The following is a 13,449-nucleotide window of genomic DNA, read 5'->3' as shown; positions in this document are numbered from 1 at the left end:
TTTGCTTAGGTCAAATTTGCGTAAAATTATATGAAAGACGTGTTTTTTCACCGACGTGAAGATGCGGATAGTTCTGGTTTTGGTTTTATCTACTTTCAACTGATGTTACAATGTTATATTCATCACCACTGTATTTGTATTGGATTCATTTCCACTAGGAGTAAGTGAGACTGAGAAGAGGCTGGGAGGAAACCCATTCCACTTTATTACAGCTGTAAACCTTTACTGCATGTATTGGCTGTTATCAAATAAGCAGTGCAGTCTGTCTATTGTATGTGTTGAAGTTTGGTAGAATCTAGTTTTCATTATTATAAGGACGTCAGACTCCACAGTAGTGTGCCAAGATATTTCCTCATACTGGATATTAGCACGAGTGAATGGGAGTCATATGTCTTATAACCATAGCGTTGCAGGTGTTATCCATACAAACAACCTTGTGTCATGTCAAAAAGCTCTTGAGCAAGTCAATGACGCTGACATGGATTGTAAAATTCTCTAAAAAAGAGCACCACTCATCAATATAACATTGTGACATAAAGTTGAGACAGACTTTCTTTGAAACAATGTGCCATTTTAGCTTGATGTCAGGTCAAGTAAAGACATTTCCACCTATAGCATAATGATGGACTGACTCACGTACACACACACACAACATACTGTATATATAGTACATACGTACATATAGTATGAATGATATGTTGTCTACGCTTGGCTGACTGCTCTTCTGTTCCACTCAGGTGACTGATGCTGATTTCTGCACATGCACAAATGCACGAATAGCCTTCAGGCCATTACATCTGTTCACACACAATGCCATGACTCACTGATTTCTATATTAAAACCACACACCAACTTACATCCGCAGATGTATGTCCTGTTTCTTTTACACCAGCTGGCTTAGTGCACTTTTTTTCTTTTTAGGAAAAATAATGGTCTTACTGCTTCCTCTTGTTTTCTGATGCAGTTTTATGTCTTGAGGCTATTTTTCCTTTTTGTCTCAGTGTGACTGCTGGTCTTTTTTTTTCTTTTTTTTTTTTACATAGCAAACATCCTGTTTATTGCTTCTCAGCCCACTCCTCCCCCACATTATATTCTCCAACTGTGTGGAGTCATCAGAAGGAGTTGGTGGTGAGTAGATTTTCTGAGAGTTGAGGAGAGCAGCAGGTGGAGTGATTTTCAGAAGCAGTTTTTCTTTCAAAATCATAACTCAACCTCCTACTTTGTCCTGAGTCACAGTCTGCAATATAAAGATGACTCAGAGCTTTTTGAATTGTCACAATTATTAGACATAGGTAGATAGCTAGCCAGCTAGCTAGTTAGCCAGCTAGCTAGTAAGCTAGCGAGATAGATAGATAGATAGATAGATAGATAGATAGATAGATAGATAGATAGATAGATAGATAGATAGAAAGAAAGATAGACAGTTATCTCTTATATCCTCACAGAATAATGCATAATTCCTGTCAAGCCTTTTATCAAACTTGTCAAATCGTGTACATGAGAAAATGCCTTGGTGTGCAAGATACCGTACATCTAGAAGTTTTGTGTTCATTGAATAAAACGGGCGCTACCATCAGCCACATGCAATTTTTTAGCGCCTCTGCATTTTGGCCCATTCCCCCTTCCGTACGTTTTCACGTACACCGGACATATGTATGCGGAACTGCAGTTGTAAACAAAAACGGACAATCACCCTACGTTCCTCTTCTGAGCCAAAAAAAGAAAGAAAAAACGAAACATATACATATGTTTTCGAACACAGGTCGTTAAAGGTAAGTAAAAAATATATTAATTGTGTCTATTTCCCCAAATGCTTGCTGTGTATTGTGCTACAAGCCGGAATATATTATTTGTTATGTAATAACCAGCCGTTTAATGCTAGCTGCTAACTCAGCTAACCTGACGTTTGCCGATAATACTGCAGTTTGAGTGAGCTGACAAGTACCGTTAGAACTAGTACTAGTTTGTACGTAGTTACTGGTTAACGTAACAGTTTATTAGCTTCAGTACTAACATCACAAGGAATATTCAGTCAACATAACACTGCTAATGTTACCGTTATTTCATCGGTCACATTTTATCTCAGAAACAACATCTCTAAAATGTGAAAGAAGTCAATAAAAGACGTTTTCTATTTGGACGTCTTAAATTTGGTCCTCATAGCTACCTATGATGTGTTGTTATCCTGTTATTTAGACAATCTGCTTTAATAGAAACATGCCGAGGAGAGCGACGGTTCGCAGTGTGTCAGTTACCAAGCTGCCAAGCTGATTATTTTTTAAATTACCATCATGTATTAAAGAACCACACAAAATTTATTGCTCATGTCTTTCTAGATGATGTCCATGTGTACTATATAGTCCAAGAATGCAGCAGATAATTGTCTGATTTTCTAATGGAGTTTGGTTCAAGGTTTTTTATAGCCTAATGATTATCTCTTGTAAATCACAGCATTACAGACATTCACTTTTTTTTTTTTTTAATTTATTCGATCCTTAATTTAACAGTGTTACAAAAGAATGCACATATACATAGATAAATCATAACAAATTATATCAAAGGAAGAAACATTATTGACTGAAAAGGTGCAGGCTGAAGCTTTAGCTTTTTAAGCCTCCCCTTTTTATCTCATACGAAAAACAAGTATAAAACAATAGTCCCAAAATACAAAATCAAATATTTAATTCACAATTATGTTCATACCTCAGTTTTATATATATTTTTACTGTTATTTTCTTTTTTTCAATTCACAAAGTGTACTACACATTTTAATTCCCTGTCACAATTCTTCCATAAATTAACTCGGTTATATATTAACAGTTATACATCTATTCTTTATATTTGTCCTAGCCCTTGTTTTTATATACAGTACATATTCCCCTAAGTCCATACTGACTCTCTCTGCCTTTTAAACATGTTTTGTACTAACTTGTGTTAACTGTCAGCCTTGATATATTACAATGATATGAGAAAGCAATCTGTCCTTTATATATTCTGAAAACTTAACTAACATGCCCCCTCCTCCCCCACACACACCTCTGTTTTTGTGTCTTTCATATAGGTTCTAGATGTGTGACAGTAGTTGATGCAAGTACTGGCTCATTACAATAAAGAGAAAATCTTTGGTGTTGTAGGCCTGCAGAAACGACTGCAGCCAGCATGTCCAGGAAACAGACGGCAAAACCTGTACGGAGCAACAAGAAGAGTGAATTGGAACGTAAGAGGGATGAGCGGGCAGCACGCCGGGCCATTGTAAAGGACCGTAAGAACCGACCTCAGGATGGTGATGAAGGAGCAGAGTTTGTCAGTTTCTCCAATCAGCTGCAGGCGCTGGGGCTCAAGTTGAGAGAAGTCCCCGGGGATGGGTGAGACCCAGAAAAACATTGTTGAGTCTAAATGAGCTTCGTCTCCCACTGTATTGTTCATCACTGATTCTTTAACACTTGTGAAGAGGAACATAATGTCATCAGCCTCTATCTCGATTTCTTCCCAGTCTACAGTCAATAACAATGTACAGTTAACTAAAATTCAAAATATTTATGGCTATGTGGCTGCTGCTTAGTAAAGGCAGTGTCATTAGAGTCATAATTTTTGTGTCCATCTTTAATAAGATATAATTTGTCTTCTCAAACTGAGAATACCAGCAGTACTGTGCCATTTAAGATTGGAAAATAACAGGAGAAGTGTCTTAAGGTTTCTTTAGCTTAATGGAAACTCAAAATGAGAATTCTCTTGATCATCAGTCATGTTTACATATGGAAAGAAAGTCTGGGAGGCTTGTAATTTGCAGGCCTTGCAGGTTGTTGTTGGTCAAAACACAGAGCAGCCCGCTTATGCCACTTCTAAAGATTTAAACATAATAACAAATTTGCCACAGAGAAAGCTTCATTTTGACCAAGAATCAGGACACTGAGTCATCTAACCACAGTCAGTCATGTGTCATACCACTCACTGTCTATGTTTCCTGCAGGAACTGCCTCTTCAGAGCTTTAGGCGACCAGTTAGAGGGGCACTCCAGAGGACACCTGCGGCTTCGCCAGGAGACTGTCCAGTACATGATGTCCCATCGACAAGACTTTGAACCCTTTGTGGAGGACGATGTGCCCTTCGCACAGCACTGTAAGGAAATAACCCAGTGGGTGTTGCTGAGTAAATCAACAAAGGAACTGAAATAAAAGACTGTGATCAGATAGGAGACTTTTACTAATGCCTCAATCAAAATTGACTATTCTCTGATGTTACACACATGTGAAGTCCATTGATTTCACCCAACAACAAGCAGTGACCCCTGGTGGCTATCAGGACTGTCTGCAGATGATGTATTTCAGATCTACCTCTAATCTTTGCTCTTTTACTTGTGAAGTACTGGACAACTTAATCGTTTTAGGCCTCTAAAGTTTAAGTAAATAAAACAATGAAACACTCTTTGGTAGACATACGCGACCATTAACAAGAGGTTGCTAGTAGATATCACCTTTATTTAAGGTGTCACAACACTGCTGCTGTATGTGTCTGTCTTGACTTAATTCATTTAATCTAACTGTGTTCTTGACCGATTGACAAGTTGTTCAAATGTTTTATTTCATCGCAATAAAATGTATATAGTCTATACAATTTATATACTGAATTTAGATATGTGAAAAATGTGAAGTGACAATGATATGTCTGCTGTGACTGCACCATAGAAAGTTCAAGAAAAAATATTGTGACCTCAAGATTTTCATGTGAATAATTGTTTTTGTTTCTTTCCACCCAGTGTCCAACCTCTCTCAGCCCGGTACGTTTGCTGGCAATGACGCCATCGTGGCTTTTGCTCGCAGCCAACAAGTGAAAGTGGTCATCCATCAGCTGAATACACCACTGTGGGAGGTAGGCATGGACAAAGACTTTGAAATGATAATGTCATCTAATGTGTAATTACTATGTGAAACCTAACACCATTATGGTACACAACACAGTTTATATGTTGTGCTGTCAGATAAATGGTGCAGAGAAGCAGGTGTGCAGAGAGCTGCACATTGCCTACCGCTATGGAGATCACTATGACAGTGTGAGGCGGATTGGAGACAACTCTGAGAGTCCTGCTCAGCTCCGCATTGAGGTATTTATGAACCCTTATCCCTCTCATCTGACAGTATCTGAAATAATGTAGTAAATTCCAGGTCTACCTCTTTAGATGTCAAGAGGGCATCATGTCATGTTTATGGGCTTAACTATTGGAATTGTTATTGTTGTTATTGAGTCACCATTCACTGACATGTTTCTGGTGGGGTTTTTTTTTTTCACCTTTACTGTTCCTAGAATCTGCAGAACTCACGAGGCCAGCAGCGTGACTTTGGGGACGGTCAGAGAGACAGACAAAAAAACCCTTCGCCCACAGCCTCGGAGGAGGACAACGTGATCCTGAGCTCTATCAAGAACCGAGGAATCCAGGGTCAGGAATTATGTTTGACTCATTAGCTGCCAGAAGGATAGGATTGTCAGGGCAAAAGAGAACAATTGGGAATAAACTTTATTACAGACTTCATAACCTTTTTATATATTCAAACTTTCTGATTCCTTTTCCATTTTCTATAACTCTGTGTTGTGATTTATCTGATGAAGCAGGAGGAAGGAAGCCTCTAATTAAGTAGACTGTTTGCTTGACATTGACAGTAATGATCAATCAGAATCATCTGTATTTGCCAAGCATGATTATGCATGCAAGGAATTTGACTCCGGTTTAGTGGCTCTCGATGTACTTGCACAAAATAACAATCTTCACTGGGTCCGTGTGTTTATGTGTGTGTGTGTGTGTGTGTGTTGTCTGCCTTGTCTGCCTCAGGTGATGAGGAGAACCTGCTCCAGCTGAGTGCAGCAACTATAAATGCTGAATGGCTCGTCGGTTCTGTGCTGGGCCAGTCCTGCCAGGGCCAGTGTGCTTCAGGATCCTGCTCAGCCTGCAGAGCTGCAGCCACAGACTGCAGTGAACACAAACAGCCAGCAGAGGGCAGCAACGTACAGAAATCTAAGGTAGACTCCTCCGAGAAATCTTCTAACTGGCACAAAAGTTTCAGTTTTAGCGATTCTTGTTCATTGGCCTTTTTATTTTGCGGTTCATTTTAGATTTCACTTACACTTCCTCACTAAATTGGCAAGTCTGCATGCCATTGCATATGGACATAGTGCAGCATTTTTACTCTTAAACAAATGTGATGTGTCTGGTAACAGACAAGTCATAACACACCTCAGTAAAAGTGAAATAACCGTTTAATATTTCCCTCACTCTCAGGTATCAAACAAGCAGAGGAAAGAGCAGCAGCGACAAGAGAAGAAGAAGCGTCAGGAGGAGAGGCACCGGCAGAAGTTTCTCCAGAGCAAAGGAAGCCAAGACCAGAACCAGAACCTGCCAGAGGCTGTTACTTTAGTACCAGCTCTCAACACTCTCAGTATATAGACTGGAGCATGGCCAAAAATACCTACTGCTACTCTAGTTACTGGTGGCTGACGCTGTCCACAAAGTTTTGCACATAGTCAAATTTGATTCAGTCACAGTTGATGACTTTTCCTAAAGAGAACCCTATAGTTTCTTTGCAAACGGTATAAAGGTGCCTGCAAACTCGTGTGCGTGAGATGTGTGAAAGTTGTAAAAGACGGAGAGCAAACGAGCATAACTTTCAGTGTTTTCGTTGGGTTTTGACTTGGTTCAATCCCTGGTGGGTGTTGGTGTATGTAGAAACTCCTCAGACCTGGTCTGCCTACTACGCTACCTAGCCCCTTTCTATGCTGGACATCTGGCTTTTCATGACAACCATGCAGATTATCTCGTGCAGCTGAGCTTTTTGATTTGCCACAGGTTGAGTTGACGTTTATTCAGATGTTCAGATCATTAAGTTTGTTCGATCTGACCAAAGATGGGAGCAAAGGAGGAGCGACAGATGAATGATTGTTATGCACACTGTGTATGGAACGTGGCAATAAAAAATAATAAATGATAATTTACTGTTTTTGTGTGCAGCAGATTACATATTACATAGCATCCATGGTGACGTGTTGTTTTGTGACTTTATATTCAGATTAGAAGTGCAGTAATAGTTGAGGTGAAGTCTTGACGTTTTTAGTTTTTTAATTTCTTGTATTAATTTCCTTTGGTGTTGGAGAGATAAATAAATCCAACAGTTTGCACATGTATTAACAGACATAAGGCACATCTGAGCCAGGGGCTGAGGTTTCACAACATACAAATAAACATGACTACACCTTATTCAAAATGATTTATTGGGACTTAGTCACCTTTATGTTGAAAATCACTCAAGTGATATTCAAACAGTTAACCAGAAAGCATTAATATGATGATCATTGTAATGTAAAGTAACAAAAAACATGGATCCTTTGAGATGAAGTTTCCAATTATACCAGAAATGCATAACTCCAATCAGCAGGTACTGTCCTAAATAGGATCTGTCAGAATTTTGTCACTGGATAATGACTGGAGTCATGATCATGTTCTGTGATATTTAATTAGTGAGTTTGAATCAGAGAAGTTTGAAAGCAGGTGGGGTAAATTAAAAAAAACTTCTATATGTTCATACAATCCACTACTGTGCAACACAGTCCCGGTGTGGAGAGTTGATTCACCTCTATGATCATACAGTCTGGTTGTATTGCGTTGTATTATTGTTCGGTGTTCATGTTATTCAGTCCATGAATACCCCTCATCGCCTGCGGTTGATGTGTTACAGGTACATATTTAATGTTTGCCCAGTCTAACTATCACAATTAAGATGTCAAATATTGACTGGCTGTTATTCTAGTTACAGATAGTTAAGACTCTCAAACTGTTCACTGCACATGTGTAATCATTAGTGTATGTGTGTGTGCTGGACTCACACCAGGGTTTTACAGCATGCTGCTCACACACAATCCACTCTTTAATAATAGTGTTTTGCTGAAACACTTCACTTCAGTTTGTGCATGCATTGATAATTTGACAAATAGGGTTTTAGAATTAAAATATTAGAATAAAAGTATCTTTTTTTTGTTTTGTTTTTTTTAAAAAGGTCACTTTAAAAAGAAAGAAATAGAAAGTTGTAGTACTGCAGGAAGAAATAAGAGCTGTGAGATGTAGAAGCTTGACCAGACCTTCATGATACTGTCCGACACTATTTGAATGCACTGCACCTTCATGCAATAAAGAAACCGGCGTGTAGCATGAAGGTACAGTAGACTGAGCTCCAGCAAAAGAAGAATTAGATACACATGAAAAGTAACACTTCTAATGACATTAAACAAATGTAATCCCCGTCTTCAGTAACATAAGCAGAGCTGGATCATAAACTAAAGCCAGGTTTAATATGGTGATATCTGGAATGAAAAACAGTCCAGTCCATGTACTAGGAAATATAAGAAATGTTCATTTTATTAAAACGGCATAAAAAAATGACATGAACGTGTGTCGAGGTGGGGCTCACAGAAATAGACTTGTCAAACTATATACACTTCATTATAGTACTCATAATGCTGCATTAAACCATATTCCACCAATGTTTCTACAGTAGAATAAGCTGTAACGTGTGTCGTCATTGAGATTTCTGGGCATCTCCGTCTGGATCATGCATGTTGAGAACATGTAGTTTCACATTAGATCTCCTCCACACAGGCTGCTTCTCAGTGGACAAAGATGGGTTCGGTCTAGTTTTTTTTTTCCAGTCAGCCTTATGAAATAAGATGAAATCAGTCTGACTGAGGAATCCTCAGTCTGTAGTTCAGTGCTGCGAGGAGGATGAAAGCTGCTGCTGCTCTAGAAGTCCTGTCTGATGTTCTCCTTGTTCTCGTCCCCCTGCTGTTGTCTGAGCTGAGTGATTTCGTTCTCCAGCTGGACGATGGCCCGCTCGATCTCATAGTTCTTACTGACCAGAGACACCCAGCTGTGGAGGGACAGACACAGATGTTGTAAGAGATGAAAATCTGACCTACATAGTCTCTTCGTACAGTGATATAAACATGCAAGATCTTCAAACGACATACTTTGACTCCAGCTCTCGCAGTTTGGCTCCTCCTGCCAACTGATCGTTCTTACGCTGCCAGTTTAAATCTTGAATTTGCTTCCTGTGTACCACAAAAAAGTGAAAAAAACAAAACAAAACGTGAACCGAGGTTTAATTACATTTTTACACAGCTCAAATGTTCCAGTGATCACTCACCTGAATTTCTGAAGTTCCTTTTGAGCCATCTCAATCATGAAGGCCAAGTTACTGAAGGAGGAAGACAACATGTTAGCAGCCTTCCAGCGGACTAATTATAGTGAGTAACTGTCTGTGAGAAGAAGGCTGCGGTCACATACTCGTTGTAGACTTTCCACGCGTTGGTTCCATACTGCGACATGAGCTCCAGGTTCTCGATACGAACCGCCTGGTGCTCCAGCTGGGCCATCGAGTTGTTCACACACTCCTGCCACGCTGTGATGTCATTCTTCTGTCCTGCGGAAGGCGCCGGCAGCTCATATCTCCACAGGAAGAAAAACAAAAAAAAAAGTATCAACATTAAGATCCCCAGACAAAAAATAATAAGATAAATCACCCCTCATACAATTTGTAATGATACATTTGGGTTGTAAATAACTACTATTTGCATTATCTATCAATTATTTTTGTATTCATCTTTAATTCTACACATTCTCAGAAACAAACCAAATATATTCAGTTTCAGTTTTATTATTACAGAAAAATTCACTGGTTTCAGCTACTCAAATGTGAATATCTTCTGGTTTTTTAGTCTTCTATGATGGTGTAGATGGTTTTGGACTCTATGTGGAACAAAACAAGATATTTTAAAGACACTGGAAACCCAAATCCACGACAGCCTTCTAACTATGTCATTTAGGGTCTTATGTACGTAATAGTAAAGGTATTAGAAATTAGTTTCAACCCAAATTCGAAATATTGTCATAGGTGTGGTTATGCTCGGACATTTATCACGAAAATTACACAGTAAATTCTGCAACCCAATGATAAACGACGTGACGTGCTGCGGTTAGCATATTGTCTCATTTTCAGCTGCTGGAGTTTCTGTGCTATTAGCAGTCGTTAGCTGTAATTAGCCAGCCAGCAGCCTGTGTGGGTGTCAATCGAAACGTGATCTGCCGCACAAACGCAGTCTTGAGAAACGGTCTAAACAGCAAAATGAGCTGTTTTTTGAACTGTGTTTTCTAATAGTTATGAAAGTTTATTTTCACTCAGATTCTAGTGGATGCTTAATGAGACAATCAACTTTGATATCATAAATGCATTTTTACCATTTCAAGCCAAATTTCCAGAGGCTTTGCGACATCACCAAAAGATTAAGAGAAAATAATCAGCAGATTGATAATTTGATGATGAAAATGATCATTAGTTCTAGCTTTAATTTAGTTTATTTGTGTCATGTTACGACGTTGGTGAATAAGCGATGATATCTTAAAAATATATCCAGTACTGCAATATCATAGCTCCTCACTGACCCTCCTCTGAGGCAAATGAGGATAAAGCCCAACTTTCAGTGACACTACTCTCAGTGTGTTGGATGCAGCAGTAGTTTGCATGACACTCTGTAGCTGTGTATGTATTAACTGGCCATAGAGTCATGCAGGCCCCGGATTCAAGTATCAAAACAGGCTCCTGCTGTGTGTCGGGCTCACCTCTTCATGCTCAGGAGATCCATGGGCTGCCGAGCCGCCAGCCGCTCAAACTCATTCCTCATGATTTCTGTCTGAAGGGTGATAAGAAATAAGAAATGCTGTTATTTCTGTCATGCTGGCCGTGAAGGTTTCATTAAGAGATCTCAGGAGTTTGTCACCTCAAAAGCAGAGAAGTCAGGTGTAAGCAGGTAGCTCAGGTAGTTCTTTGTCGGTCTGTATCTTCTGGTCTCCTCCTCCACCAACGCTGCAGCCTAGAAGACAAAAGAGAATTAATTTTTTGTACATATTTATCTCTTTTGGCAGGGTGGAAGCGCATCTTTCAGCATCATTCAGACCCAACATGGGTAATAATGTGTCAAGGAGAACTGAAAATGGGAAGAGAAACTGACTTTCTTAGCATACATAATTTCTTTCTCATACATGACTTAGACCACAAGACATACTAGTTCCTACCATATTGAATGATTTGCATTGTGACAGAGCCTAGAGGAAGAAAAATACATGGCTGATGACAGATTATTATGAGCTCACTAATGACTTGTATTTGTTTTATATCGCAGCCTCCGGCTTTTAACATGACAGATGGACAATGAGACATGCCTGAAGAGCAAATAAAGAAATGTGCCAAAAAAAGCCAAACGTTGTTGCTTTCCCAAGTTTGAAAAAAAATGTTTTATTCACGTTTTTCAGAATTACCCACAACGAGGGAAGCTCCGACACCTCACAACTCACAGTAAAACAAAAGAAATGTTGGATTGTTTTTCCATTGGTGGGATCTGGTCTAATGTAGTCCGTAGTCTTTCTCATGTTTTTACAACGTACAAAGTTGTCCGACCCACTAATTCATCCTGTCTATAATGTGCAAATGGAAGGGAATTAGAATTATGCCAATATGACGAGAAATCAAAGTGTGTGTCTATATATTGGCTGCTGCTGTGTTGACTAAACACTCTGATATAATGTGTACAATAACCTAATGATTAGTATTATATGTGCATATATGGAAAACATTTAAATGGGGGATGGTAGGTGACATACTATGTAGTTTTGTACATTGGTATGATGTAGACATTTTTAATTTCAGTCACAATTTCAGTCAACTCTGCCTGTTCTTTTCAAACACAAGTCAAATCTCATACCTATGACTTTGTAATTAAGAGATCTGAGAGTATTCTCTATTCCATTTAGATAAATCCTGTTAGTCAGGTAGCATTTACAAACCCAGAGAGTTGGTACTGCCAAATATCTCTTTAATACACCTTAATTAATTACAAGTTACAACTGTATTTGAAAAGGAGAGGCGGAGTTGGCTGATGTTGTGAGTGAAATAACGATGTCTGCTTTGATAAAGGTTTATATGTTCCCAAGCTGTGTGAGGACACTAAACAGAACTCAAGTACACTGTGTTTATATATTTGGTTTTACAAGACAACGTGCCGGGGCAAGAACATAATTAACCAAACAGGCCAAATCATCAGGCCAGATCATAGTGTGTCACTTGAGCCCTGCCTGTGTGAACACTTAACTTTTAATGTTGCTCTCCACTAAAAAATGTTTTTCTCTTCTTGTTCCTACAATTGACTGTTTTCATTTTTCAATGAAGGAAAAAGGGGTAGAAGTTATTTTAAAGACTTTTAACAAGGTATTAAACTTTTTGTGGAATAACCATGTCAGACACAATTCATTACTCCAAGCAGAGTATTTTGAGGTCTTACACATGACTGGATGGGATCTTTAAAATATGAATGACTTTCCTTTGCAATGTGCTCACATAGTGTTGTATTGATTTATATAAAACTGTGGTTCACTGCTGTTTCAGTATTGTGCTGAGTTAACATTAGACAACAAACTGAACATTTAGAAAAACTTTTCAAGTGCAAGTCTAATCTCATTTTTAAAATGTTTCCACGGAAGTCACTGGTGTCATTAAAGGCCTTATAAAATTTACTTTGCGTCATGTATTATTTTATTTTCCTTCAATGAGTTTCTACAGAGTTTAAGCAAAGCTACGCTGATAAGTTAAGGAAGTTATGAGCTACATCCTGGCTGAATAATTTACTAAACAAATGAGCATGCTAAATATTAACAGAGGTAACTGTACGCATAACAAATACATTAGTTTCATGCCTTTCAGTGCCTTTTCAACCTCGGTTTAAGTTAGCATGGTAGCTAACACGCTGCGATTAGCAAATGAAACCAGTTTACTCACCGCTTCTCTGACACCTGCTGCATCGTAACCTTGGTCAAAATATGGCAAAGCATCGACGAACACCTCACCAGCTACTGAAGCCGTTCCGGCCATTTTTAATCAATTTATTTAGTTGAGTTTTATTCTGTTGTGTGTCTTTCAGCTAAAACACTTCTGCGGCTAACAGTGCTAGGCTTTCTTCTTCTTCTTCTTTGGATTAGGCAGACTGCACGCTACAATGACGCATTGCTGCCCTCTACTGTTTGTTATTGATGCTCCTTTATTTATATTTTGTTATATAGTCCAATACTGTACAGATATTCCAGCAGTTTCTTCATTTTAGTCCAGTTATCTAGGCTTCTCCAGCTGCTCCCAGGTCGCTGAATAAAACCCTAATTAAAACCTCCTGAGTTTTGTTAGTGACTACTACTACTACTACTACTACTACTACTACTACTGCTACTACTACTAATACTACTAATACTACTACTGCTACTACTACTACTACTACTACTAGGCTACTACTGCTGCTGAAAATGTAACATTTAAACAATCAGTTTCTATAATATTACATCTAAAAGTACTTAAACCTACATCAGTATTGGCA

At 38.7% G+C, this 13,449-nt stretch overlaps 2 protein-coding genes across 2 annotated transcripts; one reads left to right on the top strand and one right to left on the bottom strand.

Moving 5' to 3' along the window:
* The first annotated feature begins 1,419 nt into the window (after positions 1–1,419).
* otud3 (OTU deubiquitinase 3) lies at positions 1,420–6,986 on the top strand. Its single transcript, XM_042407951.1, has 8 exons — positions 1,420–1,772; positions 3,135–3,365; positions 3,971–4,119; positions 4,757–4,869; positions 4,979–5,101; positions 5,302–5,434; positions 5,825–6,012; positions 6,272–6,986. The coding sequence occupies exons 2-8, from the start codon at positions 3,160–3,162 to the stop codon at positions 6,434–6,436; spliced, it is 1,077 nt and encodes a 358-aa protein (XP_042263885.1). The 5' UTR covers positions 1,420–1,772; positions 3,135–3,159; the 3' UTR covers positions 6,437–6,986.
* A 1,384-nt stretch (positions 6,987–8,370) lies between these two features.
* bcas2 (BCAS2 pre-mRNA processing factor) lies at positions 8,371–13,079 on the bottom strand. Its single transcript, XM_042407952.1, has 7 exons — positions 12,864–13,079; positions 10,813–10,905; positions 10,655–10,725; positions 9,323–9,484; positions 9,183–9,233; positions 9,007–9,087; positions 8,371–8,906 (listed from the first exon to the last, which is right to left on the bottom strand). Exons 1-7 carry the CDS (start codon positions 12,954–12,956, stop codon positions 8,780–8,782), a joined length of 678 nt encoding a protein of 225 aa, XP_042263886.1. The 5' UTR covers positions 12,957–13,079; the 3' UTR covers positions 8,371–8,779.
* Positions 13,080–13,449: the final 370 nt, after the last annotated feature.

This window comes from Thunnus maccoyii, chromosome 4 (genome assembly GCF_910596095.1).
Source record: "Thunnus maccoyii chromosome 4, fThuMac1.1, whole genome shotgun sequence".
NCBI classification, from domain to species: domain Eukaryota; kingdom Metazoa; phylum Chordata; class Actinopteri; order Scombriformes; family Scombridae; genus Thunnus; species Thunnus maccoyii.
Note: the sequence above shows the minus strand (reverse complement) of the source record. Positions and strands in the feature narration are given on the sequence as shown.

Bases quoted from the DNA above. Each gene is read 5' to 3' on its own strand.
- otud3 (XM_042407951.1), top strand. From the start codon at position 3,160: ATGTCCAGGAAACAGACGGCAAAACCTGTACGGAGCAACAAGAAGAGT. The intron at 3,366-3,970 runs GTGAGACCCAGA...TGTTTCCTGCAG, and splicing joins AGAGAAGTCCCCGGGGATGG to GAACTGCCTCTTCAGAGCTT. The intron at 5,102-5,301 runs GTATTTATGAAC...TACTGTTCCTAG, and splicing joins CTGCTCAGCTCCGCATTGAG to AATCTGCAGAACTCACGAGG.
- bcas2 (XM_042407952.1), bottom strand. From the start codon at position 12,956: ATGGCCGGAACGGCTTCAGTAGCTGGTGAGGTGTTCGTCGATGCTTTG. The intron at 10,726-10,812 runs GTGACAAACTCC...ATCACCCTTCAG, and splicing joins CTGACTTCTCTGCTTTTGAG to ACAGAAATCATGAGGAATGA. The intron at 8,907-9,006 runs GTATGTCGTTTG...GTCCCTCCACAG, and splicing joins CTGCGAGAGCTGGAGTCAAA to CTGGGTGTCTCTGGTCAGTA.